General features: G+C 36.9%; 1 protein-coding gene across 6 annotated transcripts in view; it reads left to right on the top strand.

Moving 5' to 3' along the window:
- Positions 1-22,115, top strand: part of LOC107750488 (amyloid beta A4 precursor protein-binding family A member 2-like) — an 87,476-nt gene extending 65,361 nt beyond the window's left edge. For 2 of the 6 annotated variants that reach the window (XM_016565872.1, XM_016565867.1), the window contains exons 5-14: positions 1,027-1,066; positions 2,025-2,170; positions 10,447-10,482; positions 11,554-11,640; positions 14,310-14,495; positions 17,456-17,635; positions 19,646-19,858; positions 20,106-20,225; positions 20,313-20,453; positions 21,404-22,115. In XM_016565872.1, the coding sequence (XP_016421358.1) occupies positions 1,027-1,066; positions 2,025-2,170; positions 10,447-10,482; positions 11,554-11,640; positions 14,310-14,495; positions 17,456-17,635; positions 19,646-19,858; positions 20,106-20,225; positions 20,313-20,453; positions 21,404-21,475 (1,221 nt within the window). In that variant the 3' untranslated portion in view covers positions 21,476-22,115. Of the gene's footprint in view, positions 1-1,026; positions 1,067-1,177; positions 1,218-2,024; positions 2,171-10,446; positions 10,483-11,550; positions 11,641-14,309; positions 14,496-17,455; positions 17,636-19,645; positions 19,859-20,105; positions 20,226-20,312; positions 20,454-21,403 lie in introns of all 6 variants that reach the window. The other 4 variants (XM_016565868.1, XM_016565866.1, XM_016565871.1 and 1 more) reach the window with 4 other exon arrangements.
- The last annotated feature ends 11 nt before the right edge of the window (positions 22,116-22,126 follow it).

The following is a 22,126-nucleotide window of genomic DNA, read 5'->3' as shown; positions in this document are numbered from 1 at the left end:
TACCTCTGAACACATTTAATTACCTTGGCTGAGGGAGCTTTTGAGTCCTTAGATTGCATTTAATGAAGGCCTCTCGAAGCATAACCTCCGTTTGCATGGCTCTGTTGTAAAATGATGGCTATTACTCCATCTGACGGTGTGTCTATGTCCTACAGCTCTCAGCACAGTCCTGCAAAGAGCCACTTCAGAATGACTGACAGGATTTTGTATTCTAATACAATGAGCCACATCCAGAGTCATCTGGATGGTTTCCATTTGCGTGTTAGGTTATTTATTTTATTAGATTAAAAAAAAGAAAAAGAAAAGAAAAGCACAGGTGTTTTACAGTTACATTTCCAGTGCTCATTTACTATTCTCAGTCTGTTTGGCAATGTTTTTGTGATAACATTACAATATTAGAGTTATGATTTTAGAATTAAGCAATATCACATGATCATGCTCCAAATATGTCCTAGTGCTAGGCCAACTAATATTTAGACCAAAAAGCATGATAAACTGTAAACAGGAAGTTAATATTCAGCAAACTATACAGATTATACAAAATATAAATGGATACTTTGTCTGTTTTGTCTCAGCTAAAATATGGGGAAACAAAGCCATATGCAAAATTGTTCTTGAACAATACTGGTGTCACTGCAATGAATCAGTCTTTTTTAACAAACCGTTTGAGGGACTGATTCAATGACTCACTCATAAACACAGTTCCTGAATTTGGAATAGCATACTGCTCTTACTATATTATGCTACAATTTCAACTGTTTATTTCAAATCAGTGTTTTTGAACAAATTGTTTGAGGGAATGATTCAATTACTCGCTTATAAAGGCAATCATATGTTGTTTATATTGATTATTTTTTGTATTTTATTATGTCTTTATAAAATATATGTCATTCATGAAGTTAACCTAGAGGTTGTTTTTTCTTTTTAGTTCGTAAAAGGTAAATACTTTATAAGCATGCTGCATGATGTGAGCATCACTCATTTCCTTTCATACAGTACATCAAACAATGTTTCTCTGTTGCTTAGCCAACAAAGAAGACGGCCTCGTTTCCCAGCTTTGTGGATGGTAAGCGAGCATCTCCTATCTTTATAAATACTTTATAAGCATGCTGCATGATGTGAGCATCACTCATTTCCTTTCATACAGTACATCAAACAATGTTTCTCTGTTTCTTAGCCAACAAAGAAGACGGCCTCGTTTCCCAGCTTTGTGGATGGTAAGCGAGCATCTCCTATCTTTTATTTTTTCTGCATTTGATAATCTGCCCCCAAAAGTTTTATTCTATTCCAATTAAATCAAGTCAAAAACAAATCAAATTCACCAAACCAACTCAGAGTGAGGAGATTAGAGAGCCGCGCAGAAGAAAGCATTATGTCTCAGTGGATTTACATGCTGAAATGCGAGCAGAATTTGTAAGCTGTTTTAATGGGTTGCAGTGGTGAGACAGTAATTAGAGGAGTCATGTTTGCTAATATAAGGGCACATTAGTGGATGCTCAGCTAGAGAAATGCTCACAAACTATAGCAGGAAGCGAAGGAGAGTTCTGGAAAAGCAGGACAATCGATTGACCACAAGCTTATTTTTGGTTTACGGCAGCCTGAGAATGTATGGCCTTGCTTTTGGGAACAAATTCTGCTTTCTATTAAAAGGATAGAGTTCTGTCACATTTAAACCTTGTGCCTGAATGATGGCAGCATAATGTGTCCCTTGGTGGGTGTCATGACGTCCACATTTCCATATCACACAAGCAGAATACTCCCAGAACACCCTGCTTTTCCTCATGTGGCCACCTTCGTTCCCGCTTTTCAGTGTCTGCGGTTTTATCAGCCCTCACAGTAGGATGGAATTGAGAACATACACGTATTCGCACACACTCTCATACACACGACATCTGCATGCAACTTTTCTCCCTGATAAGCTCACACTCATATACCTTATCAGTCACTGTGAGGTGGTCTACAGAGGAGGTGGCAACACAACAAATAGCTTTAATAATAAATTCTCAACGCTTCCCCTTTAACAGTGCCGGGTCCCTGTGAGCCTGAGGACCTCATTGATGGGATTATTTTCGCCGCCAACTACCTCGGCTCCACTCAGCTCCTGTCGGAGAGAAATCCATCCAAAAACATCAGGATGATGCAAGCCCAGGAGGCAGTGAGCCGGGTCAAGGTACAGAACCCTAGAACCTCTGTATTTCCGTTTTATTTTGGTGTGGCTCTCAAGCGAGATGTTTGGACGAAGAGGATGCAGATTTCTCTGGAAAATTAGATGAGATGAGATTTGTTTGTTTACACCCCGGGACTTGTTGACTAATCAGTAATCCCTCTTCCTCCCAACTGGTTAACGCAGAAAGACCTCCTGTTGCCATGTTACATGGAAAATTCACGTGAATTTATTGTGTTTTAAGAGAGTATGTGGTGGTCTGAGCTGCATTAAATAGTCTGTGTAAATATGCCACTTTAGATGCAGCATCTATGCCACCTCTGCAGACCAAATTGATTTTGTTTATACTGGTTTCATTTGAATGCTAACAGCCTTATAGTGTCTTATTCTAATTGAATTAATTGGTTAAATGTAAGAATTGGAGATAAAAATGGCACATATTTAATAAGGTTAAAAATGCCCCTGGAATGCAATTTAGGTGGCCAATTTCTGGCTGCCACTTTTGTCAACTAACTACTACACTGAGTATGAAGAATATTAAAAGCATCAGGAGTCAGCTGTCCACAACAGGCATAAACTAGCCAAGGAACCACCACAAAAACTCCCTCAGCAAAATGAATTGTCTAATTATTATCAACAAAATCCAAAAAAAGTTTGAGATATAGTTTTCAAAATCACACACACCTAATTAGCAGTTACTCTAAATTGTGTGTGTGTTTTTGTTTGTTTGTTTGTTTTTATATAGCAGAAGACGATTCATATTCCCAGGATGAATCTATGGGCTACACACATCTATTCATTGTGCTGTTAAACGAATAGTTCACCCAAAGATTAAAATTGTGTCATCATTTACTCACCCTCATCTCGTTCCAAACCTGTGTGTTTCTTTCTTATGTTGAACAAAAAAAGAAGATATTTTGAAGAATTTTGAAGAACCAAACAGTTGTTGGTCCCCATTGACTTCTATAGTAGGGAAATAAATACTATGGAAGTCAATGGGGACCATCAACTATTTTATTACTAGCATTCATCAAAATATCTTTTTTCTTATGTTCAACATAAGAAAAAAAACTCATAGAGGTTTGGAATGACACGAGGGTGAGTAAATTATGACAAAATGTTCATTTTGGGTGAACTTTTGCTTTAATTATTGGCCATAGTTGGCACTCCGTTGGGGCAGGAGGTAATGGATGAGTTGTCAGTCCTGTATTAGATGTTTTATGCCTTTCTGCACTCAGCAATGGGAATCCACACAGGCCATGTGAGAAGCTGCTGTTTTAACTTAAATAGGCTGTGCACGATGTGTCTCAAATCAGTTTCAGACTGCCTGGCTCCACTCATGCTTGATATACTTCAATTTAGCTTTTTCAGGACAGAAGCAGTTCCAGAGTAGTGCATCTGAATATAAGAAATGGAAACATGCTGTAGAGCCGTACAATTTGAATGCATCAGGAATATGCAACTTTTGGCTAAGTAAGATTGTTTATTCTTGACAGGAGCATCTGTGAAGTTTATAATTACTGCTGTCTGGTCCTGTGGATACTTTGATGGTATCAGATGGTGAATGATTAGAATATTCATTTTCCATGGTACAATAAATACCATTGTTTTGCCATGCACATGTCCAAAAAATGGTACCATAGTATTAGTGTGGTGAGGCATCAGATTTTGAACAAAAAGATAAGAGATACATTTTAAATGCTTTGAAATGAGGTATTGCAGTCCTTATCCTTACAAAGCAGAAATCTTTTAACAATAGTTTACATTGTTCCCTCTTGTATTGTATGTTATTTTAAGAAAAGACAGTTGTTGTAACTGAAGTGATGCTTCATTGCAGTCCTCCTGGTCAACAGCTGGCAGTTAATTTTACATGAGATCCTCCACAGAGGCCCACAAAGCTGCTCCACATTTAGAAACACATACCTGTGGCAAGGACAAGCACACATACCTACAGACACGCATACACACAATTTGTCAGCTGGGTGCACATAGACCGATGTTCGGCATGAAGGATTGGGAATGTGCCTCAGGACGGCAGGATCACTCACCTGTATCAGTGTAATACAGAGGTACTGTGTAATACAGAGGTACTGTAAATGCAGGCCTCTCTGTCGTTCACTCTCACACGGCTACATACTGTACACCTGTCTGCCCAGTGTCTTTCTCAGATTCTAAAAGGAACATTTTCAGAGTATGTTCCAATTGGACAGTAGAGTTCTGTGGAGTGGACTTTACAAGGTATTGGGCGATCTTAAAGGGGACCTATTATGCCTCTTTTTACAAGATGTAATATAAGTCTCAGGTGTCCCCAAAATTTGTCTGAGAAGTTTCAGCTCAAAATACCTCACTGATTATTTATTATATCATTTTGAATATGCCTATTTTGAGTGGAAGCAGAAACACGCTGTTTTCATGCATGTCTCCTTAAATGCAAATGAGCTGCTGTTCCCCCGCCCCCTTTTCCAGATTAGGGCTGTGCCTTTGCAGCTTATACCCCAGAGATCTCTGCCAAAAATATCTGTTTGGTTTTGATTATTATGTCTATCACACTGAAATCATGCGATAACAGAAAGCCATATCAGTTCAAACTTCTGATATACAGTTTTCTGAGCGCAAACATCCGAAGCAGGTGCACAGAAAGCGGCTGTCACATGGCATGTGAGTACTAAACTAAGTTCTCTTTCATGTCTTATTGCACTTAAATGATCAAATACGCACAAGTTTATGTTAAAACTAGGGCTGTTAGTCGATTAAAAATTTTAATCTAATTAATTACGTGTCGATTAATTAATCTAATTAATCGCTAAATAAATTTGACTGCAAAAATACCCACAAAAGATTAGTTAAAGCTATTTTTGTGTTAAATTAGAAAGTATCAAGTAGACATTACAAACTGTAGCTTTATAAAGAAATATTTTATCTGATTCAACATAAAATTAATTACACATAAACATTTAGGCTACACCGTCCTAACATAATGTCTTATTCATGTCTTATTGCACTTAAATTATCAAATACACACAAGTTTATGTTAAAACTAGGGCTGTCAGTCGATTAAAATTTTTAATCTAATTAATTACATATGTCGATTAATTAATCTAATTAATCGCTAAATAAATTTGACTGCAAAAATACCCACAAACTATTAGTTAAAGCTATTTTTGTGTTAAATTAGAAAGTATCAAGTAGATATTACAAACTGTAGCTTTATAAAGAAATATTTTATTTGATTCAACATAAAATTAATTACACATAAACATTTAGACTACAACGTCCTAACATAAACTTTGGAACATAAAATAAGATCTTTTGAGAAATATCTCAGTATTTTTTGTTCATACAATGAAAGTCATTGGTAACTAAAACAGCTTTGTTACCAACAGTCTTCAAAATACCTTCTTTTATGTTACACAAAAGAAAGGTTTGAAACGACATGAGGGTGAGTAAATGATGACAGAATTTTAATTGTTTTGGGTGAACTATCCCTTTAATGTATTTTTATTATAATTTTTATTTATTTTTTTATGAAATTATACTCTAAATAAGAAACTAAATCTACCAACAGGTGGCGGTAAAAGTCTTTCATTCGATTCGCTCAAACGGCTGATTCATTCAGGAATTCAGTAAACGGCTCTCTTTATGAACGGGGCTTTGAATCATTGATTCACACGATTCGTTCAAAACGTGGATTCATTCAGAAACTAAACACCGCTGTGTTGCTCGGAGATGCACAACAATTCTGCTATGGCTTTAAAGGTAATATGTTCTCTGCAAAAAGCACATAATATTGTGTTTAAAATATAACACAATATCAACTTCTAATTTACTGAACTGTTGTACAAAATCAGTTTAAACTCGTGATATTCAAGACAAAATCAGCACTCGTGTGATACTGCTCTCGCTGCTCGTGTCATATTGTATGATATAAATATGAGACAAAAACTCATACAGCATTTTTTGCACCAATATTTTGAATTTTAGGGCATAACTGCATTTATGGAGTTGTTGCCCTGCATCATATTTGTCAACAGTCAACTGTATGAAATGTAAGATGACTTACAAGTCTGGGGGCGGGGTCAGTGTGTTAACTGCGTAAAAATATTTTAATCGTGTTATTTTTTCATAATTAATGAATTAAGTTAACGCGTTAAACTGGCAGCCCTAGTTAAAACACATACCAGTTACAAAAACACAGTACAAAAACACATATCTGTGAAGGTAAACAGCATGTTTATATTAATCTGTCTGTTAAATGACAGCGGTGTCTATACTGCTGTCTATGCTGTTAATATGACCAAAACAATTAAATAAAAGAGAAAATCACTCACTGTTCTGGACTGAATAACTTCTATAGCTTTAATAAAAAGAAATTTCTTACTTGAATACTGATTTTAAATGCTCTGGTGTACAATTCACAAGGGCACGCCAAAATTGGACAATAGAAAACTGGGCGCTTGATCAGCGCCGCAGCTCCCCCGACTACAATGTCCAGCAAAACATCAGAATAATCAAAAACCGGTGAAATATCGGGTGGTGTGTACTTCCGAATGTCCAGCAATTCGTCTCTGGTGAAACTGATTGCAGGGATATAACTAAAGACAGGACAAACTAACAAAAACATAAAAACAACTGCGGAGCACGCCACGGAGGCAGCCATCACCGTCAGCGCCATCTTGCGTTTGTGAACTAACAAATTGAACGGTTTCAAGGTTTAAAGGTTGCCTCATCTCGATTTCTGCTGTGACATTCAGATGGTAGGGTCAGAATTTGCTGTAAACAACATAAAAGCATGGATCCATCCTGCTGTGTATCAGTGGTTCAGGCTGCTGCTGGTGGTGTAATGGTGTTGGGGATATTTTCTTGGCACACGTTGGGCCCCTTAGTACCAATTGAGTATTGTTTAAAAGCTACATATATAAAAGAAATGTAATATTTATAGTCATTAATGTAATAATTTACAAGTTTCAGATGATGTCTGTGTTCCTAGGCCCTACAGAGCATTCCACATGAACAAATTTTGTTTGGTGAACTGAACTTCAACAGATATTCCCTGCTGAGTGAACACTGTATAGAGACCTTCTGAATCAGAACGCAGCTTCAGCTTCCACCCAAGCTTCTAGTGTTCTCGAACACCTTCTGTTCCCTTTGCCGAGGGCCATTTCTCTTGCCTGCCACCTTTAAAAGCCATTCAAAATGAAACCATGACAACGCACTCTTTCCTTATCCTCTCTATCCCTGCTATTATTATGTGTCTAGATTTTTAAAAGTTGAGATGAGTTGCACAATCCTCCCTCCTTTCTCTCTTTTCCTCTCTTTCTCCTCCTTCCTTTCCGTATCTCGCTCACACACAACTCTGACATTCATGCACCCACACATCTGCTCTTCCACTCTGCAGATGATAATGTGTCTGTCCACAGCTGAGTGAGCAGTATGTCAGCACAGAGCCTGAGGACAGTGTTTTTCTGTTTTTCACTTCTAAAGCAGTGATTTCCAACCAGGTGTACGCACACCCAGAGGGGAGGAGATGGTTCACTCATATAAAATTGAATGGGAGAAATTGTGATGCTCAATATGGTAGCTTTAGGTTCCACCTACAGTTAAAAGAGCCTATTGTTTTTTTCTGTTTGTTTACTCTTGAATGTGCAACATTAAAGGGATAGTTCACCCAAAAATGTTCAACCCTGGAAATGTACTTACCCTCAGCTGTCTAAGATGTAGATGAATTTGTCTTTTTCATCAGAATGGATTTGGAGAAATGTAGCATTACATCACTTTCTCAACAAATGATCCTCTGCAGTGAATGGGTGCCATCAGAACGAGAGTCCAAACAGCTGATAAAAGCATCACAACATTTTAACTTTTTGCTGTAATTTCTGGCCACAGTACGAGTCCATCCCCTGCTTTCCTCTCACATCAAAGTCCACAGACATATTTGTTTAATACTGTTTTGGTTTGTTTTTGCTTGTCAACAGTGCTTGACCTGTGCATATTTTTCTCCTGATTCAGATGAGACATATTTTTAACTGGAAGAAGTAATATTATGTATAGAGGACTCATATTTTAGCTGGAAGCAATGGTTTGAAATTAAAAATGTTGTTATGGATGTGCTTATAACAAACAGTTTTTCACTTCACAAGACATTAGTTTATGGATTGGAGTCGTGTGGATTATTGTGATGATTTTATCAGCTGTTTGGACTCTCATTCTGATGGCACCCATTCACTGCATAGGATCCATTGGTGAGCAAGTGATGCAATGCAAAATTTCTCCAAATCTGTTCTGAAGAAAAAAAAACTCATTCATCTACATTTTGGATGGCCTGAGGGTAGTAATTTTCAGCACATTTTTAGTTTTAGGATGAACTATTCTTAAGTGGACCAGCCTAAAATAAACAGTGTTACTGTTGTCGTTTGCATGGTTTGAGCCAAAGAAACACAATGATACCACTGGTTTCCAAAATATGCTATTGAATCAAGATCATACTGTAACACACAGGATATGCAAACACTGAACACAATGCAATTCTTAAAAACACACAGTGTTTTGCCACTTTGGAAGTTCTCACTAACGTTTGAGTTCACTTATGTGATATTTCATGCTTGTTTGTATGAGTTAAAAGGAACACATTTCAGATTTTTGTGTCAATGAAGAGGTACTTGATCCATACTGATGGTGGTACATAAAACAAAAGGGTTGAGAAACACTGGGCATACCTCAGTCTGGCACCAGCATCTCACTCCTCCTCTGAATAATAAGAGCAGTACCTAAGCCAACAAAATTGCAGCACATTCTTTTGCACGCTGGCCAAGAAAGCAAGATGTAGCCATTTCTTTTGTTTTAGGCAAGAAACATAGGAAAAAAGCCTAATGTTTTATTGAAGTGTATCCCTGTAGCCTCCAGATTGATTTAGTATTTATGCAACATTCATCGCCCACACGTTCACGGTCTCATTTCCCCTTGACTTTCAAGCTCTTTCTCTCTTGTGCTGTTGATTTATCTCCTCTTTTCTCTCTCTCCTCTGGCAGAGGAGGATGAGGCATGTTGGCAGCAGAAATGACAGTAAAGGAGTAGTTGTGCTCATGATGCTCAGCCAGAAAGAGATGAGAGCAGTTCAAAGGATCATGCCCCAGTCAGGTGGAAGAAGGTAGAGAGAGAGAGAGGGAGAGACAGAAAGAGCTGAATGGGATCAGAATACTCAGACACTATCAGACTCATAATGAGTGGGCTCTTATGAGTGTCTATAGATAGAGGTATTTTTCCTCTTTCTAACCTTCTCTCTTTTATTTATCTCTGTTTATATTGCATGTTCATTATACAGTTTATGCAATCTTTTATAAATATTTGATAAAACCTAAATAGAATATAAAAAAAACACTAATTAAAATGATAAAAGTATATAGCCAATAACAGATAGAAATAGATAAAAAAAAATAGATCAAGATAATTCAAAATATTTATAAATACTATATTATAAATTGTATATAAATAACACTAAAATTATGCCATTTAATTCCAGTCTACGAAAATATCATTTTACTGCAAAATTAAATAATATTATTCAAAACAATCATATTCTTTATATATTTTTCTTCCTCGGAAAACGTTGTTAGTGCATTGTCAATATCCTGCCATTTTCATGATGTGTTGTCATTGAGGAAATCAAAATACCCTTTTATTACAAATTTTCCTGTATGATTTTGTTGACGAGATTAACAATGTTGTACAGTAGAAAACATTGTAAGGTATCCAGTCAGTCCACAATGACAGCTGCTGTTCTCCCTGCAGTCATAATATGGCAGGTTGATAAACTGAGGTCTTAGGCTGCATTTGTTGTGAGATTCTGACAATGAATCTAGTGTCAGTGATAAATCACACAACTATAACAATATGGCATTTATTGAAAGTAATGACTGCTTATGTTGAAAAAGGACTAACATATCTTATTGGATACAAATAGGCATTTTTCCTATCCTGTTGAGAAATGTCAATGCATAAAATAAGTTATTTTCTTTTTATGGCTTTCAATGTACAGTAATAGTTATTAAAGCCATATCTGCATGTCTTATGATTTGCTATCCGTATGTATGTGTGCAGGGGGAGATGTTGCTGCATTCTGGGTTTGTGTTTGTGTACAAAGAACACACATGCCGTACATGGCATGCAGACTTTGTGTTTGGTTGTTTATATGTTTTTGCCTGTTTTAATGTTTTTTTTTTTTACCTTCATGCCTTTTTGCTGCTCCCGTGTGTGACGACCCCTGTACTGTCCTGAACGTCTTCCAGAGGGTACAGAAGGCAGCCAAAATCAAGAAAAAGGCGGTGTGTAAAAAAAAAAGAAAAGAAAAAAAAAGAGAGAGATAGAAGAAGAACATGCCTTTTTTTTAACCATCTACTCCATGTCTGTGTTCATCATCTGTGCAGCTTTCATAAGTTTTGGTTCATACCATGTGAATTGAAGCTTTAGATCTGGCTGTCTGGGATCTGTGAGGGCCTCTTAAATTCTAACTAACTATTAGCAAATCAGCCACTTCTGGGCTGCAACTGAGTCACATAAACCTTTGAAGATATGGAGTCAAAATTTTAAAGCTGTTTTGCACAGACTGCACTTTTAACCCCGTATATAACATAGCTATAGTCATCCGTGTGTACTACCATTTCTTATTGCAGTAACACAAAACAAAAGCAAGAATCTGAGCAGAAATGTACTGACAGGTAAATGATTGGCACTCTGAGACAGCCTGACAGCTGGTTAAGTGTTGCCACTGTGTCATTTTACTTACCCGTCTGTCTTTGCATCACCCTGCACTCCACCTCACAGCACCGAATGGGTCTCGCTCTTCTTTCTCTTTCACTCGCTCTCTAGTGTCAATCATCTCATTACTTCAAACCTCTGCATGGCTTCTACTTATCACAGGGGGCTGTATACCCAGTGATTATTTGTCTCTTAGCCTGATTACCTCACTGGGTTTCTCAGTTATAGGCTTTGAAGTTTTAAAAAAAATGTTTTGAACCGTTTTGATTTTGCGGCGCACTTAGTCACCATTGCCCAGCAGTAATCAATTATTAATTGGACAGGCTAGCGATAACCAATGCAGTTTCACATTTCCAATCCATATGTTCTTTGCACCTGAGCATACCATATTGTTTCCTATTTGGGCTATTAATGATGCAATTTACAGAGGTTAAGCATAGCCCTCCCATGTGGACAAGCTTATGCTAGTGCATGATTTATGAATAAGCATTTAAAATGCTTTCATTAGGGGTTTGAGAGGTTGTGCCTTTTCTTTAGGTCTTCTCATGAGCCATTGTGATTTATGGCATTGTGACCTCTTGGAGGTCGGGGGTAGTTTTTCATATTTTTGTTCTTGTTTTTTTCTTTTTTGTCAGCAGAGTCCAGAGGGAGACGTTCAGACTTTGACGGAGGTAGATCTTTTCATCTCAACTCAAAGGATCAAAGTACTCAATGCAGACACCCAGGTGAGTTCATGCGGCTGCCTAGTGATACAGGTTTCAAAATAAAATCGGAAAAGATCAACCAAAAAAAATTTAAAAAGTAAGAGGAAATAGAAGAACATTAAGCCATTAACTGACAGCTGCACTAATGGTTAAGCATAAGCAGATATGAACAAACAAGCCCCAAATAAGCAAACAAATAATGCCCAAAGTGGTTTAATATCCCTGCTGCTTGTTTTCTTCATTTATATATAAAGTCAATAAAAATGTTAATATGTTTTGTTATACTATACATGCTCTCAACTGTTCTTTTATATATATGCAAGTGAACAACGCATTATAGTGCCATCCCAAAGAGGCACAAAATCACTTTCACAGAACTGCCCAACTCAATCCGAGCAGAAAGCCATCTTCAAGAAACGGCTAAAAACGCATATCTTCCATCTACACTTGACTCTCTAACACTAGCATTCTATTTCTATTTTATCTACCTGTCTTTTCATTTATTAAAAAAAAAAACACTTAACAAACTTGACCCTCTAACACTTGCACTCTCTATTCCATTTTTATTCTAACTACTTGTTTTCTTCTTATTTAAAAAATGACCCTCTAACACTAGCGTTCCCTATTCATTTTCTATTCTATCTACTTGTTTTCTTTTTATTTATTTATCCTTGCTATGTGTACTGCGTTAGGCTAACCGAGACTTGTCATAGCACTTACATATTATTGCTCTTTTGTTGGTTTTGATTGCTTCTATTGTCCTCATTTGTAAAGCGTCTGCTAAGTGACTAAATGTAAATATATACTGTTGTTGTTATTGAGGCAGAATGGCCAAAATCTGAATTCTCATAGAGAATTAGAGTATACATTATAAATTATAAATCATACTTGGAGAAAAGGAGATCATTCATATTTGGATTGGGGAAATATTTATGCAAAGGGAATGCTCAGATATGATATATTACATAACCTTTTGTTACATAACTGACATAAAACACGTAATGTATGTGTGTAGAGAGAAGAGATGTGCATATGATCAGGCTTGTAGACAGTTGCTAGTGATGGAGAGCTTAATGATGGTTATAGGCTTTGTGCTTACTCTCCAGCTGCACATTTTACACATGCTTTATAGTCAACAGCTCCTCCTTTTCCACACTAGTGTTACTGTAAGCATAAGGTAGGAAGAGCTACATGCTGTTTTAATGGTACATTTAGTACCCTGGTACTGAGTAACATCGCTGTGTGAGTGTTGCTGCGATTATGTGTATGAGTTCTGAGTGAACAGCAGTGAGTGGGCAGGCTGGCATGGAGATTTCATTATGTGCTGCAATGCAGAGTCCTCACCCTGCCTGTCACATCTCACGGTGAGTCTGTATTGGCTGTTACAGATTCATTACAGTGCCTTCAAGGTTGTATTGATACTCCTCTAAAGACATTCAAAGTACCCTGTAAGACTGAAACTTTTAGATTTAATTCAGCCCAATCTGCTTAGCACACAGAATCCATTCAAACTTTACTTAATAAAATGTACTATTGAAGTTTCATAATAACTTACAATGATAGAATATTCAGCATTCAAAATATAACTGATAGTGATGCCATCATTGTAAGATTTGCGTATGAATTGCAATCGTTTTTTTATTGCATATTAAATTATGATTCATCTTTTCTTTCTTGCTTCTGTTTAACCATATCACCTTTACATTGACTACTAGGCTGGTAATGGATTACTTGGCTGCATGTAAATATAGCTAATGACTATGTGTGGATTCTGGTACACAGCCAACTGAAAACAAAACCGATTCTTTGTGTCATGACAATGACAAAGCATCTCGGATGCAGCATTTCAGTAACACAAAGTCAAAGCCTAAAACATAACCTTACCTCAAACACTTCTTTTCACTGGTATTTTCATAATGTAACCTGGGTGTTATTATCGAATAGCAGAGGAAGCTTTTTCAGCACTGCGTATCTGCAAGCCGTATATAAGATATATGCATTGAAAGAAAGGGTTATTTATAAAAATGATCCTAGTACTGATGGATTGAGCTTCATGGGGTCTTTGAAGTAAACATGTCACATATTATGCTCCTATAATTTAAAGAAGAGCTGCAGCAAAATGAAAAATGAAAATCCCACACATGACCTTTGTGTGCATTGAATCGAAATGCTGCATGAATTTCCTGTGCTCTGGATCATTAATTCTTTCAGCTCTCTGATGATTTATGACCTTTTTGTTTGTATATGAAATAGAGTGCATGCCGTACATGCTGTTTCGTGTGCTGCTCATTCAGACTCATGGAATATCGAATGTAGTACAATCAGAACAGCATCTAAGTTATTTTAGTGAGTGCAATTTCAAGGTCATGGCTGTAACTTTACTGTTTAAAGATCTGGGTTAACCCAAGGCTGTAAGCTTGTAGCTTGAAACAGATCTTCCTGAAGGAGATTCATGAATAAGAGCCTTCCAGAAACCCACTGTGCATTCTTAACCCCAGGTTGCATCTGGAGGCTGTCCCTAAGAAAATATAATGTAAGCCCATTTGGATAAGAAAGTCTGTGAAATGATAACCAAGCTGCTCAATGGGATTAAAACACAGCCTAATCTCTAAGTCTGGTGTAATGTGTTGGGAGGTGTTGCCACAGAAGGCTAAGAAGTAATTGTGGTGACTCTCTTGTTTGTTTTATAGGAGACCATGATGGATAACGCTTTGCGTACCATCTCATACATTGCTGACATCGGGAACATTGTGGTTCTGATGGCAAGACGCCGCATGCCCCGCACCGCCTCACAGGACTGCATCGAGACGACCCCTGGAGCCCCCGAGGCCAAGAAACAGTACAAAATGATATGCCACGTATTTGAGTCCGAGGATGTAAGTGTGAATCATTTTGTTTCCTTTTTATAATCCATACGCATACCAGTCCAACGTTTGGACAAAAATAAATTGTGCCCACTTAAGAAATTGTGCGGAAATATGACTTTTTCTTTTATAGAACTAAATTGTAACTTTTATCAGTTGTTATTTATTTTATCATTTATTTATTTATTTTTCATATGTAAGTTGGAATAAGTGAAGGAAAAGCAGAGTACATGTGATCAGCATACATGGGAACAATCTGAATAACTTAAGTGTTAATCTAATATGTAAAATTGTCCAAACATTTAATTTGCATATATACACTACTGCATAAAAGTTTGGTTTCAGTAAAATACTTTTTTTTTTTAAAGATATCTCTTATGCTCACCAAGGCAGCATTTATTTGATCAAAATGCAGTAAAAACAGTACTATTGTGAAATATTATTACAATTTATAATAACTGTTAATTATGTAATTTATTCCTGTTATGGTAAAGCTGAATTCTCAGCAGACATTACTATTCTAACATTTCTTATTATTATTAATGTTGAAAACAGTCATGCTGCTTAATATTTTTGTGGATACTGAAATACATTTCTTTCAGGATTCTGTGATGAATAGAACGTTTTTTCTTTTAGATTACATTACAAATGTCTACTGTTTTGATTAATTTGCTGCATTCTTGCTGAATTAAAGTATTAATTTCTTTAAAAATTACTGACCTTAAACTTTTGAACAGTAGTGTATAGACAGAATGCGAGCCATTATTCAGCTGAAGCTCAGGTTCAGATTCACCTGAGGTTGATAGAATAGCCTCAAAAGTAACCCTGGCTGCAGCTTTACATAATTTCTAATGGACTCAGCAGACATTACTATTCTAACATTTCTTATTATTATTAATGTTGAAAACAGTCATGCTGCTTAATATTTTTGTGGATACTGAAATACATTTCTTTCAGGATTCTGTGATGAATAGAACGTTTTTTCTTTTAGATTACATTACAAATGTCTACTGTTTTGATTAATTTGCTGCATTCTTGCTGAATTAAAGTATTAATTTCTTTAAAAATTACTGACCTTAAACTTTTGAACAGTAGTGTATAGACAGAATGCGAGCCATTATTCAGCTGAAGCTCAGGTTCAGATTCACCTGAGGTTGATAGAATAGCCTCAAAAGTAACCCTGGCTGCAGCTTTACATAATCCTGTTCTAATGGACCTACTTTTCTCTCCTCTACAACACTCTCCTCTGCATTGCAGTTGTTCCTCACTCATGCTGTCTAATTACACTCTTTGATGTTTCAGCCAATGAGTCTGTGTGTGCGCCTACAAATGAGTCATTTCTAGAGCCTTTATTTTTCCTAAACCTATTTTTCACATCGCATCTCAGTTATCTGCTTAGCAGTGTCACACAATTTATCATGTCATATAAGTTGTTATCATCCTAAATTTTGATAACTTTGCTTTGTTCCTCCTTTGGGGCCCATATAAATCAGTCGGTTCTCCGGCAGTCTGATCACTGCTGGTGTGTTTTTTCTTTGTGACTGATTTAGATGCTCAACTCCCTGAATATTCCTGAAGCAGCCATGTTTCCATTGAAAATCAAAGCCAGCACACATGTTGGGATGTTTCATTATTAATGGTATGACCCCTACCTGTGCGCACGTCGCCTGAGGGGTACTGTTAAATCAGAAAACAGCCACACTCATTAGCGAAGGGAGTGAACCTTTTTTCCACTGCGCCTCTTTAGCATTCTAGTGCCGACAGTCTGATATAATAGCCTTAATCCAGCAACTTTTCTACTTCCATGGAAGATTATTCACTAAGATTTGAATAAGGTTGCAGTGCTTGTAATAGGCCAGTGTATTCACATTTCTCAGTGAGCACTACTGTAGCACCAGCGTCACAGTGTCTTCAAAGACGACGGCTGGCGGTTATGGAAACCGCTCCAAAACGTAAATCTGTTCTAGAGTGAGAAATCAATGGACAATAATACACTATGAGTGAGCAGATTCACAAAATATCAAATCAATGAAGTGAAAAAATGACACGGTGTTCATCTGCTGCATTGATTTGCGGTATATAAATGTTTTTCAGTTATTGCCAAAAGCACAGAAGCTTTTATGCAGAACAGCTAATGTGCTTCTAGGCCAGAGGAGAGCTGGCCCTCTGATTGAGCCTGGTTTCTCCTGAGGTGTTTTTCAACTGATGGAGTTTTGGTTCCTTGCCATTGTTGCCTTGCTCAGTTGGGGCTTAAAATATTATTGATTTGACTGCAATGACACTATTGGTTGAGAACAAAACTTGGACCGAATTGAGCGTGGATAATAACACTATTGTCTTCTTTATAGCAGAATTGAATTTGTTTCAGAACTGATTAAATTTGCAACATCAAAACTGTTATTGAACTGAATTGAGTCAATATTGAACTGACTTGACCTGAATAGTGACACTATTGTCTTCTTTAAAGTTGCTTAATAGTTGTATTGAGTTTATTTCATAACTGATGAATTTTGCAACATTGACACTGTTATTGAACGAAATTAAATCAACACTGAACTAAACTAGGCTGAATAATGGCACTTTTGAATTCTTTAGAGCTGCTTTATCGAATTTGTTTCATGACAGATGAACTTTGCAACTCAACACTGTTATTATAATAAACTGAATCAACATTGAACTGACTTGAGCTAATGACACTATTGTCTTCTTTAGAGCTGCTTTATGGATGAAATTGAACTGGTTTCATAACTGATGAATTTTGCAGCATTCACACTGCTATTTTCTGTATTACTTTGAAGCTGTTTTAAAACAATCTATTTTGCATAAAGATAAATGTGACTTGACTCGCGTAATGTGTAATGATTTAGTTCTGTTTATATATAGCATGTAACCAATTTATAATTGATGGCAAATGTATACATGAATTGATTTTTGCGGTTGTTTCACCTGGTTTTCTTCTCCAACATGTGCAGGCCCAGCTCATAGCACAGTCCATTGGTCAGGCGTTCAGCGTGGCCTACCAGGAATTCCTCAGAGCCAATGGAATCAACCCAGAGGACCTGAGCCAGAAAGAGTACAGCGACATCATCAACACACAGGAGATGTACAATGATGACCTCATCCACTTCTCAAACTCTGACAACTGCAAAGAGGTCAGCAGCCAGACTCTTTCTTCTCTATTAAGAGTTCTCTTTGTGTTAGAACACAGCTGACCCAGCACACTGATGCTTTTCTGCTCAATACAAGGGGGATTACTAGAAAGCAGTGGACAGTGATGACGGACAGCAGTACTTTCGTTTGATGAAAAAAAAAAAACACATACCATAAAAACCACTGGTAATTTTTGAGCTAGTTTCTAAAGCATCCGTTGAACTTAGGTATCCAAAAATGAAAATTGTCATCATTTATTCACTTTCCAAACCTGTTTCCAAACCATGCTGAACCCAAAAGAAGAGATTTTGAAGAATGCTGGTAACCAAACAGTTGCTGGTCCCCTTTTGACTTCCATTTTTTTCCTCCATACTATAAAAAATAGGGAACAGTAGATGTTACAAGGGGGATTACTAGAAAGCAGTGGACAGTGATGACGGACAGCAGTATTTTCGTTGGATGAAAAAAAAAAAACACATACCATAAAAACCACTGGTAATTTTTGAGCTAGTTTCTAAAGCATCCGTTGAACTTAGGTATCCAAAAATGAAAATTGTCATCATTTATTCACTTTCCAAACCTGTAAGAATGCTGAACCCAAAAGAAGAGATTTTGAAGAATGCTGGTAACCAAACAGTTGCTGGTCCCCTTTTGACTTCCATTTTTTTCCTCCATACTATAAAAAATAGGGAACAGTAGATGTTCGATTACTTAAATTCTTCAAAATATCTTTATTTATGTTAAACAGAAGAAAGAAACTCATACAAGTTGGAAAAAAACATGAAGGTGAGTAAACGATGACAGAATTTTTAACCATCCCTTTTTAAATTGTCCTTTTATAATGGCTTACATAAAGGATTTAACATAGTGTTGTGTTTATAGTCAGTGGAGGCTGGTGCTTTTCAGAAGTGTGTACTCAGATAATTTTAGGTGTCTATCTATGATGTTGAAATTAAAGGATTAGTTCACTTCTGAATGAAAATTTCTTCATAATTTTCTCACCTCATTGTCATCCAAGATGTTCATGTCTTTCTTTCTTCAGTCGAAAAGAAATGAAGGTTTTTGAGGAAAACATTCCAGGGTTTTTCTCTATATAGTGGACTTCAGTGGGGTTCACTGGATGGAAGGTCCAAACTGCAGCTTCAGTGCAGCTTCAAAGTGTTCTACACGATCCCAGACGAGGAAGGGTCTTATCTAGTGAAATGATCGGTCATTTTCTAAAAAAAAATTACAATTTATATACTGTTTAACCTCAAACGCTCGTCTTGTCTAATTCTGCGTGAACTCTGTGCGAACTCTGTGCATTCCGGTTCATGACAGTTAGGGTATATCGAAAAACTCCCATCTCATTTTCTCCTCCAACTTCAAAATAGTTCTAAATCGTCCTACATCGCTGTTTTACCGTTTTTTTGTAAAGGCCGTTTGACCTTCTTTGCACGTTCACTTTGTAAACACTGGGTCGATACTTCTGCAGAGATGTAGGACGATTTTGAAGTTCTTGAGCACCAAATCAGCATATTAGAATGATTTCTGAAGGATCATGTGACACTGAAGACTGGAGTAATGACTGGTAAAAATTTGCCATCACAGGAATACATTACATTTTTAAATATATGAAAAAAGAAAACTGTTATAATAATGTTTGAACAAATTTCTGTTTTCGCTGCATTTTTGATTAAACAAATGAAGTGGTGAGCATAAGTGACTTAGATATTAAAAAATCTTACTAAGCCCAAACTTTTACATGGAAGTGTCTAGATTATTTGAACAATAACTAATGCCACTGCCATATTTTAATCTGAGGCCAAGGGACCAAATTTCCAAGGCTGTTCTCTATAACACATACTGTACACTAAAGGTGAAGATTGTGCTATTTTGAACCCCCATGCTGTCAGTCTCATTTAAAATTGTTTCCTTAATTGCTTTGTTCTTTTATGGCCTTTTATTGGCAATCAACCCCAATCCCTTGCCTATGCCTCTGTCTGACTCACTCCGTCTCTCTCCTCCCACAGTTGCAGCTGGAGAAGCAGAAGGGGGAGATTCTGGGCATAGTTATTGTGGAGTCTGGCTGGGGCTCCATTCTGCCCACCGTCATCCTGGCCAACATGATGAATGGAGGCCCTGCGGCCCGTTCTGGGAAGCTCAGCATCGGTGACCAGATCATGTCAATCAACAACACCAGCCTGGTGGGGCTTCCTCTCGCCACCTGTCAGGGAATCATCAAGGTGTGCAGAGGGGTTGGGCTGTCACAGTGCGCGGTGGGCCGAATCTATGAATCCATCTGTGTTATTCTGAGTAGCTGGTTATTAATGGTCTGTGGTTTAGGGCTGCTGAACCACCACAGGGCAATCGATAAAGTGCTTGCAAAGGCAATGCAATCTCCTATTGTTACGATCCCCGTGTAATAATACAGTGCAGGTGAGATCGCATTGAGTAATATAATCACATGTATGTTTTGTATATCTCCATCAGGGCCTGAAAAATCAGGTGCAGGTGAAGCTAAACATCGTGAGCTGTCCTCCTGTCACCACAGTTCTCATTAAGAGACCAGACCTCAAATACCAGCTTGGTTTTAGTGTGCAGAATGGCATTGTGAGTATGGAGAAACAGGAAGTCTGAAATAAAGTATTGACATCTCATTGTTACTATTAAGTCCAACTTTTGTTTTTCGCTCCTCAGATCTGTAGTCTAATGCGAGGAGGGATCGCAGAGAGAGGAGGCGTGCGGGTTGGTCATCGTATTATTGAGATAAACGGCCAAAGTGTTGTGGCCACGGCACATGAGAAAATCGTCCAGGCTCTCTCCAATTCTGTCGGCGAGGTAAGCCCTATATAATACAGTATATTCTACCATTCGAAAGTTTGATGTTTTTTTATGTTTATGAAAGAAGTCTATTATGCTCATCAAGGCTGCATTATTTGAAAAAAATACAGTACAAATAGTAATATTATAAATTATTATAATTTATATATCTGATTTCTATTTGAATATAGTTATTATTTTAAAATGTCGTTTATTCCTGTAATGGCAAAGCTGAATTTTTACTAGCCATTACTCCAGTTTTGAGCGTAACATGATCCTTCAGAAATCATTTTAATGTGCCGATTTGGTGTTTAAAAAACATATCTTATTATTATCAATGTTGAAAGCAGTTGTGCTACTTAACACTTTTGCTGAAACCATGATTTGGGATTCTTTAATGGGTATAAATTTAAACAGAACAGTTCTTATTTGAAATCAAATTTATTTGGTAACATTTAGGTCTAATTTGTTGCTTATTAATAGTTAGTAAGGTAGTTGTTAGGTTTAGGTATTGGGTAGGATTAGGGATGTAGAAAATGGTCACGCAGAATATGTGCTTTAGAAGTACTAATAAACAGCCAGTATGTTAATAATAGGCATGCTAATAAGCAACTAGTTAATCGTTAGAATTGGTCCCTATAGTAAAGTGTTACCCATTATGAAAGTCTTTACTGTCACTTTTGATCAATTTATTGCATCCTTGCTAAATAAAAGTATTAAAAGATCCTACTGACCCCAATCTTTCATACAGTAGATTATATTAAAAGATATAATAAATAATGTTAGTAGAATAATATATTGGAGATCCTCCAATTCGTCGGTATCGACGTGATGTCTCCGTTCCCTCCTTCAGGGAACGAGGGTTACATACATGTACGTAACCGAGATGTTTAGTGGAATAATACATAGTATATTAACGCTATTAATGCTTTTTAGTAAAAAAAAGATCTTTCTTTGTTCCGTAACAGATCCACATGAAGACTATGCCAGCTGCCATGTTTAGACTCTTAACTGGTCAGGAGACTCCTATGTATATATGATCTGAGGTGAACTTCAGCTGAGATACACAAATCTGGGCACTGGGAAATGTCTGAATGCAGCAGTCACCTTTCTCCTTTTATCTTCACCAAAAATAACTCCCATCACTCTTGCTGTCTGCTAACGTTACTTAAGAGATATGGTGTGTCATTACTGCATAGTGTGGATTCTTTTTGATTTGCCACGTCTGCTCTTGGGTGTGTGCATAGTCAGATGAAAATGGAGTCGATGCATCTCAAGTCCTTTTTACGTAATGAAAGGGGGGGGGTTTGCACATTTGATTTTGATGCTACTCTTTGTTTAATTTATTTACAATTACATACATGTGGACATTGTTGGAGAGATGCAAGTTTGTTTTGTAAATATGTAATCGTTATATCAATATCAGAAAGGAATGGAAAAGCCAGAGTGAGAAGTCCAGACAGAAGCCCAAAACATCAAGCGACCATTCCAGAATGTTTGTTTCTGTTATGACATTTTTTTTTATAAACGTAATATATTGGATAATATACTTGATCCAGTTATCATTGAATTTTACATTTATTCAAATCAAATGCACACTGAATCAGTACACGTCCCTTACATATAAATAACTGGACTTACTGCAGTAAATGTGGCAAATAATTATGTGGCATGACACTTTTTTTTATTTT

This window comes from Sinocyclocheilus rhinocerous, unplaced genomic scaffold, assembly GCF_001515625.1.
Source record: "Sinocyclocheilus rhinocerous isolate Xijiao unplaced genomic scaffold, SAMN03320098_v1.1 scaffold19, whole genome shotgun sequence".
Classification (NCBI taxonomy): Eukaryota; Metazoa; Chordata; class Actinopteri; order Cypriniformes; family Cyprinidae; genus Sinocyclocheilus; species Sinocyclocheilus rhinocerous.
Note: the sequence above shows the minus strand (reverse complement) of the source record. Positions and strands in the feature narration are given on the sequence as shown.